At 39.2% G+C, this 23,160-nt stretch overlaps 1 protein-coding gene across 2 annotated transcripts in view; it reads right to left on the bottom strand.

The window, feature by feature from the left end:
- The window catches only part of OCRL (oculocerebrorenal syndrome of Lowe), a 79,773-nt gene that overhangs the window by 7,844 nt on the left and 48,769 nt on the right, over positions 1-23,160 (bottom strand). For both annotated transcript variants that reach the window (XM_006881783.1, XM_006881782.1), the window contains exons 13-18: positions 21,855-21,966; positions 20,412-20,521; positions 16,151-16,286; positions 10,859-10,969; positions 9,790-9,955; positions 9,296-9,531 (exon numbers count right to left, since the gene is read on the bottom strand). In XM_006881783.1, the coding sequence (XP_006881845.1) occupies positions 9,296-9,531; positions 9,790-9,955; positions 10,859-10,969; positions 16,151-16,286; positions 20,412-20,521; positions 21,855-21,966 (871 nt within the window). The remainder of the gene's footprint in view (positions 1-9,295; positions 9,532-9,789; positions 9,956-10,858; positions 10,970-16,150; positions 16,287-20,411; positions 20,522-21,854; positions 21,967-23,160) is intronic.

Below are 23,160 nucleotides of genomic sequence, written 5' to 3'. Positions count from 1 at the left end.
GAGAGAGAGGCAGGAGAAAGCTGTGAGAGTCAATGCCACTCCATAATAGACTGGTTAATGGAAAGAGTTAGAGGCATTAGTGTTACAACAGACCTGGACACCAATCTCAGTTATAGCTCTTAATTTTGAACAGACCTTAGGCAAGTTATTAACAATTGTACAGGGCCTCAGTTTCTTCTTCTCTAAACAGGGATAATGATATTTACTTCATAGAGACAGAGATACAGCCTGTGGGTGCTAAGATACCAGAAGACAGTCCCATAAAGTTTGTCACCACCCATTCTACTCTCTAGTGACTACCAACTGGAATCCTCGCAATCCCATTAGAAACCATTAAGAACCAAAGCAGAAACCACACAACAGGGAACAGGAGATATCTAAATCTTTGTCACAAATGTGCAAGGGTGGGTGGAATGTGTATTCTCTGACATTCTAAGTTGTAATACTGAATGAGTTTCCTCAAGCTGTTGTTAAATATGATCATTAGGGTTTTTAGTAATATTAAATGCTTTATGAATTAAACAAGATTTTGTGTGCTCACCTATGCATTTATAAAGATGATCTTTTTTTTTAGAAATTCTAGTTCTATAGAAAGTTGCAGAGCTCCCATCTACTCCTTGCCCCATACACTTTGTCTCCAATTACTCTCATGGTACATTTATTACTGCTGATGAAGCAATTATTAACACATATGTACATATGTACATATGTACTTATGTACATAGTTTATATTGGGGTTCACTTTTCACACTATAGTCCTATGGTTTTTGACAAAAACAGCATCATGAGCTCACTCACCATTAAAAAATAGTTTTATTGCCCTAACTATGCCTCATTGGAGGACTTATCTGAAAGGAACGAATGAGGAGACAACAATCTAGAACAAGACATGCATTATAAAATAAATTGGAGGGGAGAGAGGAGAAAAATGTTTACCAATGAATGAATGAAAACCCATCCTTTCTGTAAATGTTCACTAAAATAACAGTTAAAAAAATATGCCCTGTTGAGAGGCATTATGCTGAGTTAACTCAGTCTCATAAGGACAAATACTGCATAAGACCATTGTAAAAACAGAAGGATAACTAGTAATATGTGCATGGAGATCCAGAGAGGGAAGGGGAGGAGACAGGGAGGATGAGGGTGGGGAGGGGGGAAGTCACAGAGTTGCAGAGTTTGGTAGATGGAGGGAGGGGGTGAAGGAATTAGGATAGATCCAGTGGGGAGCAGCAAAGAAGGGGTAATAGTGGGTACAGACCAACAGTGATTCATTTTTTAAGACAGTGTAGGAGAATGATTGGAAGAAACACAATGTGAATGAAAAGAACCCCCCCCCCAAAAAAATGTCCTGTTGTCCTGTGTCATCCTTCCTCCCTTAGCCCAATCTCTGATCTTTTCCATTGTCTATAATTTTGCTACCTAGACCTTTTGTGTTTTTCCTTCATTTTATTGTGGCTTTGGGTGAAAGGTTATAAGAGCAAATTAGTTGCCCATTCAAAATTCACACTATTCTAATTCTTTTATTATAAAAGGCATTCTCCTTCCTGGGTTCCCCATTTCCATTTTCTCATCTTTGCTGCTTCTTCCTTCTGAACTTTTTTCTTGGCAAACACTTTCCTGTTGGTCTCACACGGTAAACTGTTCTGGGGAGCATGCTTCTCATGAGTGTTACTGTTCACACTAAAGGTTTGACAACCGCTTGGCTGAGAAGTGCTATGTGGGAATGAGTTCAGTTCCAGGTCTGAAGGGTGTCTAAGGGCCACGGTTTGGGGGATGGGGATGTTTTACTAGTTTCTATCAGACCAATAGCCTGCTCTTTGTCATGATTTTGAATTTTTCTCCCACTCTGTTCAAAACCTTCTACTGTGCTTCCAATCAAAGTGGTTGTTCTGGCATCAGGTTAGTGAAGGCTGTGGATTGTTTCTTTGAGTGTTTGATCTTCACTTTTCTTTGCTCCAGATGGAGAGAGAAAAAATAATTACATCTTAAATAGCCACTCACAGACTTTTAAGATTTCTCTGTGGACAATATCATGACAACTGACCTAAAGGACACCCAAACTATGGTCCGAAGCCCTCAAGTCCAGTGACTCAGTGCCTCAAGATGCCTGATTATGGTGAAGAAGCTTGCATGACTCTGTCCCTGGTATGCTGGATATATTCACAACACATGCAAAAATATCCTTTATCAAACGCATGTATACTTATGTGTGTACACTCATAACTGATCCCCAAGCTGTCGAAATTCAATCTAGATCTATGTTTTCACTCATAAATTACTTTTTCCTATTGCTGCATAATTATGCACCTTCTAGTATTTACTGTTATTTGTTGTTGCCCTTTACTCTTGTGCACCTCCCAATGTATTCCTTTGCTACTTAGACTCTTAAATACTACTTAAGATCAACTAAAGAGTAATCAGAGTAATAGTATTTTATGACGTATACAATATTTGGAAGCAGGAGTGGCATCCACATCCTAAACAACATGCCTCCGGAACCTCTATGAACTTTGATAAATGTTGACAGTTATAGAAAGGCTTCAGGCCTTTTGTTCATAGGATCGCTGTGAGTCGTGCTCAACTCGAAGGCAATCAGTAACAACAACATACAATATTTATATACTGTAATTATATTACTTTATAATTAGAAAGATAATTCTGAATGCCAAATGTCTAAATTTTTACATACCACCTTCCAAAAAATTTAGGACTACTGGTTAGCAAATAGTGAGCCTGCCTATATCAGACAGATTTTCTGCCCATGAATGTATGACACATGGTGAGTATATATGACACATGATGAGTAAGTACACTAATCTGTCAAACTAGGCCCTTAAAGAACAGTGATCATCTACCAGTATAAGACGCTGTGCTAAATCCCTCCTTTTCTTGACAGTGGGGATAGAAATGAGGATATATGAAATAAAAAGGCTCTGCCACTGGGTTGGAAGCAGAATTTACAGCTTCCTATTGTTAGAATTCACAAATATATGGCATAAAAAAAATTGGAAACTACTAAACAGAACAGTGTTCAAAGAAGGACTGTCAGGGAAATTTTCTCAATGGAGGTGGGGCCTAACTAGCCCATCAAAGTCTCACAGGCTCTTAAAGGGTGGAGAGGAGGAGAGGACATTATAAGTGGAGGGAGCCAAAACAAACAAAGGCACAGAGGAGGTAAACCATGAGGCAAGATTCGGTCACAGTCAGGCATCTAATTTGTGGGGCGCAAGCACTACATTGAGAACACTACTGGGAAAGAAATCTGAGAAGGTATACGAGGCACATTACTGGGCAGGTTCAGGAATGTGGCTTGTATTCAGCAAGCATGTGAGAGCCACTGACTACCTGTAAGCAAGGAAGCAGTAGGTCACAAAGCAGTACTATATAGAAAGTGCAATTGCTAGCCCTGAATAAGAAACACTGAAGGGTCTTACAAAGACAAAAGGCAAAGGAATTCATTAAAAGGCTAGCAAGGCTGGTCAAGCATGAGAGTTAAAACTTTAATCAAGGAGAAGACTAGAGCAACAGCAAAAGGAGTATGACAGATTAGCTCCTTGTGGAGGGGCGGCTGGTTTGCCCCAAGGGTCTACACCTGGTGCACAGGCACAGAGAAAGTAGGTGCAAAATAAATTTCTTTCACCAGGATAAAATTTGAAAATTGAAACAGACTACTCAGTCCTTCTTAATAAAGAGTCTATTCCAAAGATAGTTCTAAAGAGCATTTGGTCCATCTGACCTGCCCAGTCTCTATAAAAGCCTACATGCTGATCACATAAAAAAAGGATGAAAAGTCAGTATGATACGTAAACTTTCACTCAAATAAAAAAGAAAAATAAAGAAAGTGCAAAACTGAAAATGAAAAAATGGGGGGAACAATTCAGGCCACTCCCCAGGTAAACTCCCCTTACAATGGATCAGAGCTATTAAAAAAAAAAACAATACCCCACAAAAAAACAACCGAATCAGAATCTAACTCCAGCATACACCCATGGGGTAACAATGGTACACCCTAATGCCATGGAAATCAATCTTCACCCTTGTATGATTCCTTTAGTAGCAAATATATGCTTACACAGTACAAGAATAATTTAGAGGCCCAAGATTCAAATTCTAAAAATAAAAAGCAGAAAGTGTAATAGAGACTCAAGTTCTGAAATGAAGTGGTTCTAGGGAGAATATGAAACACAAGTTATTCTACCTATCAAGGTACTAAATGAGTGGTGAGGTTGGTAAGTAAAGAGATCACCAGGGGTGAACAAGTTGTTATTCCATATTTTTTATATTTGTCCTCTCAACAGCATGCTCCCACGTGAATAGATTCTGTACCCAGCCCTGAATTTTTTTCATCTTTGTATTTATAACCAGAACCTCTAACCAGAACCTGCTAGTTCAAGCCTGGCCTCCTTTCTATCAGTCCATTCTAAAAGCAACACCAGCATGTATTTGATTTACAAGCTAACGTTGATCATTAAAGCTTCTCTGGTGGTTCTAGACGTCCTCTGGTCAAGCAGAAGGTTATCTGCTGACGTCAAGGCTCTCTTATCATTTGCTCCCATGCTACCTCTCCAGTTTCCCACACTGTTATCCTTAATCCTCACTCTCTTCAGAGAAATATTAAACTTTTCCACATATGGCCTTTTAACTTTAACTTTCCGCCTTGACTGGAAGAGCCTGCTCATTCACTGTATTAGTTAAGTGCCATGTGCCTTGCACCTTTCATTTCTGGACCTGACTAAAAAATACTTCTATGACTCCTCACAAATTTTTTTTTCAATTCTTATTTATTCTTCTGTGCTGAGTGTATAATTTCTAGTCATGCTAATGCTACATGAATCAAACATTCATTAAAGCCAAAACAGGCTAAATCTGAGACTGATTTTTACAGAGATGAGCTTGTAAATCAATAAGGTTTCCCAGCATATAAAGGCTTGAGTAAACAGCGCAGGAACCTATTGCTAATATAAACTGTAAGCTCTATAATGACAATAATAATTTTAGATGATGTGCCAAAATAGTGATTCACTAAACACACTAGACACCAAATTCCCTATTAACAAGAATTTCAAATTTAGCCGTATAGTACAGCAAAGTATATTTTCTTCACCACTATATCACAGGAACCCATAAAGACTGTGCAGTACTTTGTATTTGACATTTAAAGAACAAATATTGATGATTATAGCTACTTAGTTTACAAAACACAAAAAGATACCTTAATTCTGGAAGTGGATAAAGAGAATTATAAACAGTAGATTTTCATCTATTTGCTATTGGTGCTAATCTCAATTATTCTAGGAATCATAAGACTTTTGCAAAAATCACTATCATTGAGAAGGGCTGAAGAAAAAAGGACTTTTGTTAGTATTTCATTCTGTATTTAGTGGGAAGAGGATGTGATGCAACGAATTGTCCTGAAATATTACACAGAAATTCAACATACGTACAGAACTCATTTCTGGTTTCACTAATATCTGAGAGTATATTTGACAAGTACTAATTATTAATAACGTCACCTTACGGAATACAAGTTTTTATTTGGGAGCTAGGAACAAACATCAAACCTAGGAAAGCATTGCAGAAGGCTAAAATAAAGTCAAAACAGGCTGGAAAGGTAGTTAGAAAAGGGTAAAGATAAGCTTAGATTTTTTTGGTTTACTAATTTATACTAATATGGGTAACATTAATGAAATACAGAATTTTAATAACATAGAAATACAAAAGGGTACAAAGAAAATCAGAACTCTGAATCTTACAAAATAAACACCCTAAGAGAACCAATTATGACCATACACAAACAATTCAGTAAGAGCAAAGCAATTACTTAATTTAAAAATGAACAGGGTTCTGTTTTTACTTGGAATCATTTGTTCATAAAAAGAAAAAGGGCTCTCTGTGGAGCCATTCATTTCAAAATGTTTCTGGCTACTTCCTATTCACGAGCAAACATGTTTTAATTAATTATGTGAGACTATTTTAAATAAAGTTAAAACTTCTGGATGCTAGTTAAGCTTCCTTTTAGCTGTTTCCAGAATATGGAAAAGCTGGGACAAAGCTATTATAATGCCTCTCTGAATTTTCACCAAAAATAAAGCCAGGTTCTAGTTTACAGAAAATTTGTGGGGAACATGGACATGATGTGTTTAGTAAGAAAAACTCAGAAACAATCCAGTCAATTGAGGAAATACTGGATCTTCTGCTGGACAACTGTACCGGGCTCTTAGAAAGTGTCATTAAAGAAAAAAATTATAGTACATTCATGCAATGGAATACTATGCAGCACACAGGAGCAATAACTTTGTAAATTATTACCTAACTTGGAAGGGACTGGAGAGCATTATGCTGAGTGAACTAACTCAGTCTCAAAAGGATAAATATTATATTCAACCATTATTGTAGAATGAGTAAAAGGATCCAGGAGGAGTGGGAGAGGCTGGAAGCAGAGGGATGTGGATGTGCAGGGGGAAGGAGGGATTAGTCTTTGGGTTGTACAATTTGATGGGGGGGCTGAGGGAAATGGAAAGAATCTGTTCAAATTTGTATTTGAATTTTGTAAATAAACTAGTAGGGGAAAAAAAGGCAGAGACCTAACTGATTTACCAAGAAAGAGCCTACTGAATTGATCTAGTCAAATGGAATGTGCAAACCCAGTCCAGATTTTGGGTTTTAAAAAGCTTTAAAAGGAATAATGATAAATGGAGAATAGATAGAAGTTGTCAATGATTTAATTTTACTATGGAAGCGGCTGTTAAACAAACAACATTGCATTGCGAAAATCTGCTGCCAAGGACCTATTCAAAGTACTAGAGAACTTAATGTCATTTTGAAAACGGAAGTGTGCATGACACTTGCTTTCAATTGCTTCATATGCACATGAAAGCTGGATGAAAGAAAACCAAAGGAGTGAACTGTGGTGCTGGGTAAAGAGTACTGAGTCTCTATCATGGACTGACAAAAACCCAGAAAAATCTGTCTTGGAAGAAGTGAAGCCAGAGTGCTCTTTAGAAACTAAGACTGTGAGGTTTCATCTCACATAATTTGTGCCTGTTATCAGGAGTGGCTTGTCTTTGCAATAGGACATCAAGCTTGGAAAAGTAGAGGATCAGCAAGACAGAGAAAGGCCTTCAACGTGACGGACTGACACAGAGACTGGAGCAATGGGCACAGGCAAGATGATGAGGCAGGCACAAGGTATGGTATATCCAAGGTTAGCAACGACAAGGAGCCCACTCAAAAGCACTTAACAACAACAATAATGAAAGGAATTTTGGGGACAAGTGGAGAAATGGGAATATGGACTGATTATTAGTTAAGAGGATATCGTAAATTATTGGTACTTTTCTTAGGCGTAACTGCTTTGTACTTGAACAAAGTTTTGGGTTTTTTAAGAGATTCACACTAAAGTGTTTAGTGACAAAGAGGCATGCTGTCATTGCTGTTGGCAGGTCCCATCAAGGTGACTGTGACTCATAGCAGCCACAGGAACTGATCTGAACCTTGTCCCATCCTGCACCATCCTCATAATCACTGATATGCTCAAACCCATTGTTCCAGTCACTGTGCCAATCTGAATGTCAAATGGCACAGCAAGGCAACATATATGTGTATATATGTTGGTATATATGTAGGTATATATGTATGTTTGTGGGTGCTCACTGTACTCATCAGCTCACTGTCGTTGAGTGAAAGCTGACTCATAGCTCACCCTCCAGCAGGGTTTCCAAGAGTGTAAATCTCAAGGGAGGAGACTATACATCCTTCTCCCTTGGACCTGCTGGTGGAAATGAACCTCGAAAGAGGCACAGACTTCGGGTTAGCAGTGCAACTTCCTATGGACCATGCCGCCAGAGCACCCTACCTTTTGATTTTTCTGTATATTTGAAATTTTTTCATAATGAAAAGTTGGCAAAAATGCAGCTGGTCTATGGTGCTTGGAATGGGAGGAAGTGAGTAGGGGCGGGGTGGGGGGAAGGGGAAACAACTGAGATTTCGAGAGAGTTATATTAGGAAAAAAAAAGTGAAATGCTAAACGGCAAAGGCAGGGATAATGGTGGCAGAAGAAAAAACAAGTACGTGTGAAAATGATCAGAATATATATTCTATCATTATCAGAATATATATTCTTCTTATTATATTATCAGAATATGAGTATCTGAAGGAAATGATTCTCTCTCAGGTAAGAGCGCCTTCACTCATGAAAGCTCTGGGGAAACAAGTAAATTCCAAGAAAGAATGCAGGGTCTGGACGCCAATGTTTTCATCTGCTCTCTGAGTCACAGCTGAAACAACTCCATGGCAACAGAAGTGATCAAACACAGCCAAGCTGGCCTAACCCTGCTCCCCCCATGCCCAAAGGAGAGCAACAATACTAATATGAATGATAACGTTCACAGGGCACTTGACCTAGTTTCCTCTGGGAAAAGGCCAAGAAAAAATATTTTTATACAAATCCAACAATCTTTTCAGTGGGAAGGATGAACTTGTACTAAATTGATGCATGTTACTGGAGATAATAAGCACTTCTCTCACCAGGATACTGAATCCAGAGCTTGGCGTGGCATTGGGGAAATGGTCCTTCTTCCCTTAACAGAATCACATTAAATGAATAGCAAATATCAGCACACATTTATAATCATTTAAGATGCTGATTTAAATGCAGATTCCCGGGCCCGACATCTAAGAGTTTGATTCTGTGGCTAGAAGTTGGAGGAAGGGTAGTGTTCTGTAGGTGAGAAGGGTAGGAGCTGGAGTGCTTTGTAATAAACAACCCCAAGGAGTGTAATGCAGACCCTCCAAAGTTCACTTGTGGGCCTGGACTTCAAATACATAACAGTAAAACTATAATGTAGTAGAGTGAGGAGTACTAGACTGAAAATAGGAAAATCTGGGTGATAGCTTTGTCACTTACTTGATTTTGGGCAAGTTAATGTCTCTGTGCCTGGAGCTTTCTTGTATGTTTACTGGAGATAATATGGCCTCCCCTATTATGAAACCTCACATATGTCCTAATCTATACAAAAGGGACTTGAAAGTATGAAGAGCTTAAACTAGAATTTTATTCCCAAGATGAGAGCCTTTAATCTTATTCAGTGAGCTTAATATTATCTGTAAAATTCCTGACAAAAGCCAGTTACAGATAACCCTCTTCCCTGATCCTCTCAGCTTAAGCTAATGCAAGCAACGATAAAGTCCTTAATAGTCCCAAAGAAAACAGAGCACAGATATGATGAGGAGGACACCACATAAGTATGATGAGAATTCTATATAAAGGAGGTCTGCATCTTAGGGTACTTCTTACCAAGTCTATGAGTTTGGTAACAGGAACTTCTCGAATAGGTCTCTTCATTCGGCACAAAGCCTCTAAGGATGTTCCAAAGCAACTTGGGAGGTAATTTCCACTGATCGTCAGGAAGTAATCTTTGCCTCGATCCAGGTGAAGGACAAGAATATCTTCAATCTTATCTTCCCCTGAGTTCAGGATGGTTACAGAGTCTTTGCTGACATACACATCAAGGGAAATGTCTATTGTTTCATCTGAAATATAAGAGATGATATGTGGTAAGAGAACCTTCTAATGGAAAAGCGGAAGTAGAACATGGAAATGGACAGAAGAAATGTCCTAGAAAAACAAAATCCATCAGGCAATGAAAATGAAGAAACTGGATATACAATAGAGGTATCACAAATGTAGTGACGATATGGTTAGAAAATAAGAAGTTAAAAAGGGGAGGAATGGGAAGTGGGAAGAGATGAGACATAGCAAGCAGATACAGAGGTAAAGGGAAAACTCACTTGGCTCCAAGTAGCCCTCAAAAGGTTCGGCCCGAAGCCATGGCTTGCAGTACTGGCTGTCATTAAGTTTAGGGATGAAAGAAAAATGGCAGGGAACCTGTCCGTTGTTGCTGATCTGGAACTTCTCCTTTTGCAGTTGCCGAAACTTCACATTCTCAAACACAAACTGGGGAATAACAGACAGACACAAACATGCATCACTAGTGGGGGAAGTCAGTCAGTTAGATTACTCCATAGAAAATACGAAAAAAGAATAAGGTAATTCTTCACCAGCTCTGCAAGTGGGCCAGGGCCACACCCCCCCATTTCATATATTGTTTTACCCTCCCCCATTTCCTATATTGTTATACTCACTGTGGTGGCCAGAGGAGGAGTTCTCTGACTCTTGCTTCATCTTTTGTTTCCAGATCCTAACCCTGTGATCAATTCCTATTTCCTGAGATGTGAACTAATTAGCAAATTATATACTATTAACTTATTTCCTGAGATGTGAACTAATTAGCAAATTAAGTAATATTAACTAAGAGCAGCCCGCACCTGAGGGTTTACTACATGTCTGGCACTGTTCTAAGAGCCTCATGTGTATTAACTCAAGTAATCTTAACCACCACGTCTTTAAAAAAAAAAAAAAAACAACACCAAAAAACAAAAAACCAAAACTGCAGCTCTGAGAACAACAAATATACAACTGTGCTGGGACTTCCAGAGAGTCAGTTGGACTTCAAGGCACACACGCGTTTTGGGGTTTTTTAAAATAATTTTATTATAGTTCAAATCTGCATGCTGGCTCGTTTCAGCTCCTTCACTGCCAAACCTGGGAGTAGGGACTGCTTCAATTTCTCTGCCTTCTCTATTATTCTTATTTTTCTTGATCTGTGAGCAGAAAATCTTTATTTCCTCAATTTTGCGAGGCATGGCGGCAAGCGTGAGGGGCTGATTGCCCCGGATTAGTACCGGTCCCCCGAGCACCACCAAGGCACATCCTCTTAAATTTTTTTTCTAAGTCAGATGGTTGCCTTTGTGCTAAGCACCGTGGGCAGAAGACAGAGAGGCCACTATTTCTACTCACTTCCCTTCTGCTGAGTTCTACCGAAGGAAGGAATTCATTTTCCATCCTGTCCATGATGCGGACAATATCTTCAAAGACTTTCCGATACCTCCGTTCATCCACAACCTTTACCTGCAAGAAAGCAAACTCTGTTTTCAGTCTTACATGCTCCTAGTTCATCTCCCGTTGTGATCATATTACGATTTAAAATTGGCTATTACAGCCTTCCTGGAAGCAGGAGCGGCATCCACTTCTGAAATGGCTTGCCTCCGGAAACTCTATGTACGAACAGTGCTCAGGCCGTTCGTTCATAGGGTCACTATGAGTCATCTACAACTCGGCAGCACCAAACAACAACAACAATTATCGCCTTCAGTTAAAAGAAACGATAGTATAAAGAATGTTCTCTAACATTTTCTGTATCTCAGTGCATCCATAACTTAGACCTGAAAGAAAACATGTCCTTAAAAAAAAAAAAAGAAAACATGTCCTTATTTTAGTCTCATGTGCTCCCAATTTACACATCTCCAATATTCTCTAACAATTTTTTAAAGGTCAAGCATATACTCTGAAGGAAAATATATCCTTATTTTAGTCTTAGATGCACGGGTGGCTTAATGGAAAGAAACTGTGCAATCCCAAAGGCCTGCAGTTCCAATCCACCAGCTGCTCTGCTGGAGAAAGCTGGGCAATCTCTTCCTGTGCAATTAACTGCCTCTAAAAAGCCACTGGAGGGTCAGCTATGGGTCAGTTCTGACTTGATGGTACACACCAGTAAGGCAAGCACAGGGTGCTCTGGTGGCTTAGTGGTAAGGAATTGCACTACCAACTGGCAAGCAACTCAATTATTCCAGCTGCTTCATGGAAGAACGATGCAAAATGAATTCCTAGGAAATTTAATGCCTCTGAAAACCCACTCGAGGATCTACTAGGAGTCCGTTCCAACTTGACGGTATATAACAACAACAAGGGAAGTATCAATTCTAAGGACTATAGAAGCACACATTTACTTTCTTTTAGGTGGGGCTTTTTGGGGTTTTTTTGGTTGTTTTTTCTTTTAACCTTCTACTTTTTCTTTTCAGGTCCCATATTTTTAATTTTTTTAAATACTGATTTATTTACAAAGGTCAAATACATTGTTCTGCACACAAGACAGCCTACCTATTTCCTTCACTCTGCCACCCACAAAATTGAGAAGCACACATTTTAAGATAAAGCTTATTGCTGTCAAGTCGGGAGCTGACTCTCCCTTGGGTTCCTGAGGCTATAAATCTCATGAGAGGTGAGTACACATCTGTCTCCTGTGGAGGCACTAGTGAATTTGAACCACCAGAGAGGTTTGGCTTTTGGGTCAGCGGAGTGACTGCCTATGGATTATGCCACCAGAGCTCCCCTCTTAAGGTAAGGGTAGACAGTAACTGTCTAGTTAAATTCCTAGGAACGTTAATCCTCTATGTTAAGTTGCTTGACAATAATAAATACTTTGAAAGGATATTTTCTTGCTCCTTTCTCAAATTATTTAGTGGTGGTAAAGATGCTTGCATTGGACAAATTCACAGTGTTAGAACACACCTGTTAACTATTTCAAACAGCCATTAAAAAGTGAGACAGCAGAAAATCTGATTCAAGGATTTAACTCCATTATCTGCTGTGTCCAGGGCCAAGAATCAGTGTCAATGCTCAGGTTCTATAAATGGTACGTTAATAAATGGAACTTATAGCCATTTTTTCAAAACAGCCAACATAATATCACAGACTAGAGTAAATCAATGATAATAAAAAAACAAATCATCTTGACTGATTGAACAACTAGGTCTACTTGACAATCCAGCACTTTAGACTTCCCAATATCAGTTTCTTTTTATTATTAAAAGCTTCATATAAATTAATGCCCAAATGAACAAAGTTAACATGGTATTTTAACTTATTGAGAGACCAGCTTCTCAAATGGGTAGAAAATGTTACAGAAATCCATGCAAAAAATATTAATGTGTAAAGTAGGGAGTCTAAAGCAAATGTGGAATATAAGATCACTGTTGAGCAAAATTTCTCAGACTGGGAACGTTTTTACAGATTTTAACTATGACTCTTAAGAGAATTAAGAACAAGCAACTACTTTGGTATCACTGGCATCCTTACTCTATTGTTAGGATAAGATGAATTTTAGCTATAAATATTAATGATCTCTTAAAGCTTTACAAAATTTTGCCACTTTTTATTTAAAAAAATAATTTCTCAGCAACTCCATCAAAACAAATGATTATTACTCTCCTTCCTGTAGTTGAGAAAATGGAAAGCCAAAAAGATCCACTAATATGCATACTGCTACAGTTAATACTGATTCAGGCCACAGTCTTTCCGATCACTTGCTGTGTATCTGAGAGCTGGAAAACAAACAGGGATGACAGAAGAAGAATTGCTGCCTCTGAGCTATGGTGCTGGAGAAGAGCACTGAACATCCCATGAACAGCCAAAAGAAGAAACAAGATGTCCTGGAGAGTACAGCCCAAATGCTCTTTAGAGGCAAAGATGATGAGGTTTCACCTCACATACTTTGACCCTATGTACCACAGCTCTGAACCCTGCCATGTCCTCAGCCAGTCTCACTGACTCTGCGGCACCAACCTCCATTGCCCTAGTTACTGTTATCAATCCATCTCATCCAGGGTCTTCCTCTCCTACAATGTCTGAAATGCACACAGCTACTGGTTACTATTTGAGGAACATTTACTTTTACTCATTATTCTTGTTGTGTACCATCCAGTCAGAACAGACCCATAGCTGACCCTCTGGCAGGTTTTCAGAGGCAGTTAATTGCACAGGCGGAGACTGCCCATCCCTCTCCCATGGAGCAGCTGGTCGCATGCCTTTGGGATTGCAGCGCAGCTTCTTGCCACTAGGCCACCAGAACTCCCCTATTATGCATCACTGTTGTTGTTAGTGCTGTCGAGTCACAGGCGACTCATAGTGACCCTATGATGAAGAGTCCTCAATGCTTGATTACGCATCATTAGTCTTTTCAAATCTCAAAATAGGCTGAAGTAAAGTCTTGACTGTTTTGATAAAATTGAAATTCTACTCTACTCTAAAGCCAAGAACTAATTTTTCACTTAACGTCCCAAAGCCACTCCTTTTTAAAACAGGAGCAGGACAAGACAAGCTGGTGACACCTATCTCAGAAGCAAAAAAAACCCAAAAAACCCTAGTCCCACATCCAGGAACAGACACCTTAATGTACTCTTTGCATACCTTAACTCATTAATCCTCATGTGTAGGTGTTATTATTGTCCCCATGGTATAACAGAGGAAACTGAGGCACAGAGAGCTTATGTAAATTGTTCATGGCCACACATGGCTACACAGAAAGTGGCTGAGATGCTAAACAATCCAATTATAATGTCCATCTTATTAAACACTCAAATTCACTGCCACTGAACCAATTTTGGCTCATACTGACCAATCCTCAATTGGGTTTCCAAAGCAGCAAATCTTTATAGAAAGAGAGTACCTTTCTTTCTCCTGCAAGGCCTCTGGAAGATTTGAACTGCTGGAGTGGTACTGTCTTGTAGTTTGCAGAGAAACACGCCACAGACTACGCCACCAGGGCTCCTTCAATAAATGCTATGCTACATAAATTCTCACAGATTTCATCCCCATAAATCTGGAAAACCCAAAAGAACCAAGCCCAATGGACTGGCTTTAACAAAGACATAGAAGCAACCGAAGTGTCCAATAACAAATAAATGGATAGAAAAGTGGTGGTATATTCACAGAATGGAATACTATGCAGCACTGAAAAACAAGGAACTCATAAAATATTACACAACATGGATGTCCCTGAAGGACATTATGCTGAGTGAAAGATCCCTGTCACAAAGGGACAAATACTGCACAATGCCACTGTTATAAAACAGGACTGACATGAGGGTTGGGGGAAACTGAGAAAAGAGGAGATAAACAATGAACTCTGCATTGGAACATATGAGGGAAAGACCTGTTAAAAGGAACAGATGGTTAGGCATTAACTGCATGGTAAAAATCCAGAATAAGAGGTGCCTAGCAAGGTTGACTTGGCAGGGGAGGGAACAAACTGTGCAACAATGAATGAATTTTTTCAAAGACAAATTCGAACTGGGGCGGGGGGGGGGTGAAGGGAAGAAAATGTATACAAATAAATTAATGGAAATCCAAGTTTTCTTTAAGCTTTCCTTAAAGTCACAATGAAAAAATTATTTATATATAAAAAAGTCATACCAGGAAGCTTATAGGATATTACCAGCATATTAGCATCACACAGCTAGAAAATATAGTGGAAATAATAAATTTTTACTCACAACAGACATAAAAATATTTAATAACCAGCCTAACGCCACCTTATAGCACTGGTCTGTGTGTTGCTGTACAGAGGTAACTCGTGGTTGCTGTGATGCTTGAACACTGTGACAGTGATGTGCCAATCGTGGTAATGGGCACCCATGGTGGACAGTGTTGGCTGGAGCTTCCCGACTAAATCAAGCCTGGAAGCAGGAGCGGCATCCACTTCTGAAATGGCTTGCCTCCGGAAACTCTATGTACGAATGAATGGTGTTCAGGCGTTTCGTTCATAGGGTCGCTATGAGTCCTCTATGACTCGACGGCACCTAACAACAACAACAACAATGCCACCTAGAATACAAGAGTGAAACGACAAAATTGAAACCTATGCTTTTGAAGAGAAAGCCTTATACCTGCACATCGTATCTCTCAAGTTAGTATATAGGTTGGATTGACTCTGACCTGCTGGTGCCTTTGCTCCTGCTATTCACTGCCTCCACCTGGAGATCCTCCCTGTTTCTCCCTTTCTGTTGATGAAAAGCTACTCAATATTGAAAACCTAGCCTCTCATTCTTCTTTGTACATAATGACTTTGTTGTTGTTGTGTGTACCGTCAAGTCAGAACCAACCCATAGCTGACCCTCTAGGTTTTCAGAGGCAGTTTAATCGCACAGGAGGAGACTGCCCATCTCTTCCCCCATAGAACAGTTCCTGAATTTGAAGCACATGCCTTTGGGATTACAGGGCAGTTTCTTACCAGTAGGCACCTAACTTTTATATTCATGAGAAACATACACATCATTAAGAGACGTATGGAGTTAATCCCTATATAGAGAGTATTTAAGAGGGTTGAAGGCTCTAACTTCTCCATGTTGCAGATTACTATTTGGTTATGGGAACATTTATGGCTCACTGAACTAGTGATCTATTCTGAGGCTAAATAATGCTAAGAATAGATATTTAGCATACAAACAAATGAAAGAGCAAACAAATGTTTACCCCAATATTGAAGAGCGCACTAACAGGTTTGTGATCACTGGTTTTCAGTTCCATGTGACTCCGGTAATGAAGTTGACTAACATTTGCTCCTCTCCAAAGAATTCTGTCACACCAAGCTGGAACTCGACATTTCCCACTACAAATTAAAAATAAAAAAGATGAGTTAGATACAGAATATAAATCATACCACACAAGAATGCAATACAAACAATACCCACTACACTGATTCAGACCTAGGTCAGACCCTCCTGTTATATGCTCTCAAAGAATCACGTACTTGTCCTTCCCTCACAAACTTATTGTGCTCTTTCCTATTTATATGTCAAGATTGGTAAAGGGAATGAGACTGTCTGTTATTGGACTCCTAGCACCTAACATAGCCCATCATACAAAGTAGGTGCTCAATGAATAGTTATCTAATGAATGAATAAATGGTTCTATGATTAGGATTGCATCACCATAGGGGAAAGCAGAACAGCATCCTCTTAAATCATCCTCAGAAAGCTATGGTTACACTCCCAACACTGCATCCTGTTTTGTTCTATTAATTGCAAAAGACACTTAACTCCTGACACACAGTAAATAAAACATAAAAGTCCAATTTTCTATTTCTAGCCTGTGTCTACTTACTTGAGTTGAGTAAGGGTAGCAACCCTCCTTTAAACTTGAACTTTTCTGAACAAGTATGGCTTCCATAGAACTAATATGCAGGCATGTAGGTCTCAACACACAACAATCCATAGACTACCAAGGGAAGCAGGGGGGAAATATCTATTTGTAAGATTAAGAATAACTGATGCTTTTGAATGAGGGCATTGGTGAAGAATATTAAATATACAATGGACTGTCAGAAGAAGGAATAGATAGATGTGTTTTGGAAGAAGTATGGCCAGAATATTCTTTAAAAGTGAAGATGCCGAGACTTCGTCTTGAATGCTTTCAGTATGTTATCAAAAGGGTCTAGTCTCTGGAGGACACCATGCTTTGTAAAGTTGAGGGTGAGGGGGAAAAGTGGCCTTTCAATGAGATGTACTGATACAGTGGCTGCAACAACGGGGTGAAGCACAGCAACAACTGTGAGATGAGATGACAACCGACTGGACAGTGTTTCATTCTGTTGTTCACATGGTTGCTATGAGTCAGACCCAATGCACCCAACAACAAGCGCATCATTCCATTAGAATAAGGAGCACCTCCAACATCTGATCCAGAATCTGACACAAACTGCAGCAGCTCCTTTAGTTGGCCTTGAGTCAGGTGAGCGGGAAAAACAAAGCAGTGTACAAGATATGTCACTTTTCATTTGCTGATCTGCAGCTGTAAAACAGCATGATACAAACAGAATCCTCCCCACACACTCTCAGTGTTTTTAGAACCTCAAGCAGCAGAGTATTCCTTTTGATTTGAAACATTTGGACACAGCCAGCTTGGAAAGTAAAGAGAACAAAGAGATAAATTTTAGGTATGAGACAAATAGTCAGTGACTAAGAACTTACTGACAGAAGCCTTGTACTGGAAAAATTAGGAAAACACAGGGCCTTTTTGACAGTGGTTCTCAATGTTTTCTGGCAGAGGAGGGCGCCAAGGATCAGTACTTTTAATTGCTCTCGGGGGAATTTTAATGTGTACTCAGTATTCGGAATGAGTTGAGAGTGCTAGAAGAATCTCTCATAGATCTTTGAGTATTTTCATCTTCTTTATCCTGAACTACATAACTGAGAAGCAGTTTTTTGGGGCAATAGCCAAACCAAGGCAAAATAAGGTAAGTTATAACCCACACAACTTCAACAGCTCTGCCATATTAGCAATATATCCCTAAGATATTCTATCTGTGAATTTAAAACTCTTCTGTTAAACATCAAATTAAAAAACATCCTAAAGTTTACTTAAAACTAAATAATAGCTTAGCTTAATTAGTAGAGAGTATCTGCCATTGGACATAATTTTGTTTTTATATCTATCCATATGGAATAAAGCTTGTGTCATCTGCATAATGTGGGTTGTTGATGAGTCTTCTTCCAATCCTGATAACCATATTCTTCTTCATAAAGTCCAGCTTTTCAAATTATTTGCTAATTGTGCAGAACTGAATAGGTATGGAAAAAGGATACAACCCTGATGCACATACTTTACATTTAAACCATGTAGTATTCCCTTGCTCTGTTCACATAACAGCTACTTGATCTAGGTTTAGGTTCCATATGACCACAATTAGGTATTCTGGGATTCTCATTCTTCTCAATGTTAACCACAGCTTATCAAATGTTTTTGCCTAGTCAATAAAGCACAAATAGACATTCTTCTGGTATGCTCTGCTTTCAGTCAGGATACATCTGATATAAACAATGATATCCCTGGTGCCATGAAGTCTTCTAAACTGTGCTTGAACATCTAGCACTTCTCTGTGGATATACTGTTTCAGACATTTTTTAATGATCTGCAACATGATCTTAATTGCATGTGATATGAATGTTTTTAGATAATTATCACATTCTGTTGGATCACCTTTTTGAGAATGGTAACAAATTTGAATCTCTTCCAGTCTGTTGGCCAGGTAGCTGTCTTCCAAATTTCTTGGCACAATCTGTTGAGCACTTTCAGGGCTGCATCTGTTTGTTGAAACATGTCAATTGATGCTCCATCATTTCGTGGGGGCTTATTAACTACCAATGCCTTCAGTGCAGCTTCAACTTCTTCCTTCATCACTATTGGTTGTTGGTCATAATCTACTTTCTGAAATGGTTCAGTGTCGTCAGTCATTTGTTTTTGCTACAGTGACTCAGAGAATTCCATCCATTATCTTTTGATGCTTCCTGCATCATTCAGGATTTTGTCCATGGCATCCTTTAGTATTGCAACTCAAGATTTAAATTGGTTTTTCAGCCCTTTCAGTTTAAAGAATGTCAAGCGAGTTTTCCCCTTTTTGCTTTCTAATTCGGTCTCTTAGCACATATCATTATAATACTTTGCTTTGTCTTCTTGAGTTACCCTTTGAAATCTTATGCTCATCTCCCTCACTTCAGCAAACCTTCCTTTTGTTTTGGCCTCTTGGCATTCTAGTGCAATTCTCATGGTCTCTTGTGGCATCCATTGGTCTTTTCTTTCTCCTCTGTCTTTCTAATGACCTTCTGCCTTCTTCATGGATAATATCCTTGATGTCATCCCACAACTTATCTGGTCTTTGATCATTAGTGTTTTATGTCTCAAACCTTGCTTGCTGAATATGAAGAGGACTTGAAGTGCCCGCTGCAGAAGATCAAACACTATAGCTGTCAGTATGGAATATCAAGAAGACAAAAATCCACACCACTAGGCTGAGCGGCAACATCCTGATAGATGGAGGAAAGATTGTGGTTGTCAATGATTTAATCTTATTTGGATTCACAACAAAGAATCCTGGTATCAGCAGTCAGGAAATCAAAAGACATATTTACTCTGGGAAAGTCAAGGACCTCTCCAAATTGCAGAAGAGCAAGGATTCCAGTTTAAAGACTACAGTGTGCCTGATTCAAGCCATGGTCTTTTTAATTAGTTGCTATGCACCTGAGAGTTGTCCAGTGAATAAAGATAACAGGAGATGCCTTTGCCTTGTGGTGCTGAGAAGAGAACTAAATATCCCATGGACTGCCACAAGCACAAATATGTATTGCAGCCCAGCAATGCATGCTCCCTGGAGGCAATTAGGGTGAAACTTTGTCTCACATACTTTGGGCATGTTGTTAGGAAACATGTTCAGAAAGTGGAGAGTCAATGCAGGAGGCAAAAACCATCGATGAGACTGCAGATAAGTGACTGCAGCAATGGGCTCAAGGATGTCAGAGATGGTGAGGACGGTATGGGTTAGGGCAGGACTCAGATCTCTTTTTCACAGGGTCACTATGATTTGTACTCAATTTGGGGTCAAACTGACAACAGTAACTTAGAAAGATTTGTTAAGAACCCTAGAGGGCAGTGACTTGTTAATGGGAGAGGGACAACTCAGACAAGGCGCGTTAAAATGGTTGCACTACTCAGAGAATGTAATCACTTTCATGGAACTGCACATGTAGAAACTGCTGACTGGTATCTATTTTACTGTGTATAATCTAAACATCAATAAAATTAAAACATTAATTACCTCTTCTGTAATAGCACTATGCCACTAGGTTTTTCCCTTCTAAGGTTAGGACCAAAAAAATTCCCAGCCCTTTACAAACATGGAAGGCCAGAGAAACAAGATCAGGCCTTAGCCTTTTCCACAAACAGGTTCTTGTTGCTTTACCTGGAATCCCATCGATCTGTTTTAGAGTCATACTTATAAGTGGGAATAAATTTGATTTCACCTTCTATGAAGTCAACAAAAGCTTTTTTCTGTGTACGCTGAATATTTAACTAGAGATAAAAAGAAGCATTATATAAACAGGGTGATACCATCTTAGTATAATAAAAAAGTCAGGTTGATCAGGCATGATTCACATTGCTAAGTTGTTACATAGTCTTTACAGAAGATTTCTCATCTATAAATTACAAACTGGCCTTCTCATGGAATCTAAGTTTACCCTTACAGAGGGTACTCATTATTAGCACAACACTAATTTTTATTGCTAATGGTGGTCAAGGGTAAAGAGGAAATATGAAACAGGAAAGATCATAAATTCCCTGAAGGCAGGCTGGAACCACTGAACACATTATTTTTTTTTTAAAAAGTACACAAGTGTTGAATGGATAAAAGCCAAATTTAGTGAAGAGTGATAAATTGTTTTAAAAGTGTCCCTCTTTCAAATATTTTACTAGAGTTAACTAAGAGTCAAAATTTATTCCAACTGTACCACTTTTGGAAGAAGGAGGGAAGAAGACGACATGCAAAGAAAGCAAAGAAATTAATCTGCCAACAAAGTAGACACAACTAAAAAAGGCTCACTACAAAAGCCATTATACTGCCAAACACTTGGATTTTTACTGTCTGAAGGTCAGAGAGATTCATGCAGGGATTTAAAGACACTGGAGTCAAGTCAAAACTTTGTCTTCTCACAGCAAGCATTTACTTTTAGAAGCTAGTATCCATATGCTGAAATAAAAATTCAAGACACATACTAGGTCCTGAGGCAAATATATGGTCTCAAATATAGAGAGAATGAGGTTACCAAACACCAGGATTTATATAAATGCTACAGCATAGATCTTTTTCCCACAGGTTTAACATCAATACACCAGCCAGCCCCAACTAATCAATCAGTTCCCATTCGACCATGGCCTATTTATGCCAGACAAACTTCTTTTCTATGTTTCCCAATCCTCTCCTGGGACCTTCTCCCCTTTACTTCCAAGCTGTTGCTCAGCCTGCCAAGTAATCACTGAGCAGTTTTCCCTCCTCCATCTTCCAAACTACATCAACTTAGCTGAAGGCCCACTTCCTACAGGAAGTGTTCTCCAGTTAACCCCAACCACTCTCTAAGTTTTCTCATATATCTGGAATCTTTTCTTGATAAAGACCTCCTGAACAATTACTATAATTACTCTTGATCATGAATGCTACTTCTGGCCCTCCCATCCAAAGATCTAACAAAAGTACTTAACACCTTCATATATGGGTATCATAGCATAAGACATTAAGACCTTACTCTCTTTTCTCGGACTAAGACAGCCTTTCCATGTGATACCACATAAGCCTAATAATCTCATCTGCTATCTAGGGAAGTACCTAGAAAATGAAAAAGTTACTTACCTGGTCAAATGTCAAGAGTCTCTGAAGGTCATTTCTACTAATAAGACTTTTCACCTCACTGGCATCTGGCATACAAAGCCTATAGTTCAAATCTCCCAACCAAATGACAACACTAAGGATCAAGAAATACATGCAGAGAAGTAGCAATAATTAGCATTTAAAAATCAACTGGAGGATAAATAATGTACACTGCATTGAAAAAGATGAGGTATAGAACTGCTTGGGGGTGGGGGGGGGAAGTCAACCAGAGAAGAATGAAGACAATAAAAACGGGTCATTTCTTGATAAGAATTCATTGATCATTAACTGAACAGGGGGTTGGAAGATATAATTGATCCTTTGGGGGCAAGAAGTCTCAACTCCTAAAAGATAGTGTGGATTACAAAATAGGTGGAAGAAAGGGGCACTCTACAGATGAAAGCACACAAAGCAAACAAAGGGGGGATACAGGAATGTATGGGCTTCAGACACTAAGGAGTTAACTGACTAAGAAGCATGAAGTTTATTTACTGGGCCAGCGTCAAACTTTCCCCTGGCTGCTTGCCAGGTCACTCTAGGGAGGGGAATCTGAATGGTTTCCACCTCACACAGTAATGAGGTTCTGCAGGCTCTCTTATTCAGAGTTACATGGTCTGAATAATAGCTCTCCCTGGTAGGGCCCACTAAGAAAAGCAGTCCAGGACTCTCTGGTGTAGCCAACTTGTCTACTTCTTCCCAAGATCTGCAGTCCAAGGCAGTTGAGGGAAGGAGGAGGCTGGCAAGGCATGGAAAGCTCCAGCTCCCAATCACTGTAACAGGCCCTTGGATGTTTGGAGGGCCCCACGGGAGATTCTGTGATGATCACTCCAAAATGGATTCTCCTGTGTGTTATGTCAAGCTCCAAATGGGTCGCTTTGCCAATCTGAACTACAACAGGCAATTTATGGAGTCTTGGAGAAATTTATAACATTTCAACGCAACTTTATGACCATAAATTTCTGTATCTTGACTTTACCACTTTACCTGAGGGAGCTCTGGTAGCTTGGTGGTAAGGATTAGTGCTGCCAACTCAAAGGCAGGTGGTTCAAACCCACCAGTGGCTCTGTGGAAAAAAATAGGCAATTTCTTCTCATGCAATTAACTGCCTCTGAAAACCTGTTGATGAGTTGGCTATGAGTTTGTTCTGACTTGACAGTACACAACAACAACAACAATAATAATTTGTAAGCATGAGAAAGATTGTATATACAGACCTGAAAAGAGATCTACAAAAACAGGATAATACAATCCTATATAAAAAGTCATATATGTGTGTGTGTGTGTGTGT

This window comes from Elephantulus edwardii, unplaced genomic scaffold (genome assembly GCF_000299155.1).
Source record: "Elephantulus edwardii isolate Elephantulus edwardi_28Jun2011 unplaced genomic scaffold, EleEdw1.0 scaffold00016, whole genome shotgun sequence".
NCBI classification, from domain to species: Eukaryota; Metazoa; Chordata; class Mammalia; order Macroscelidea; family Macroscelididae; genus Elephantulus; species Elephantulus edwardii.
This window is presented reverse-complemented; position numbering and strand designations above follow the sequence as displayed.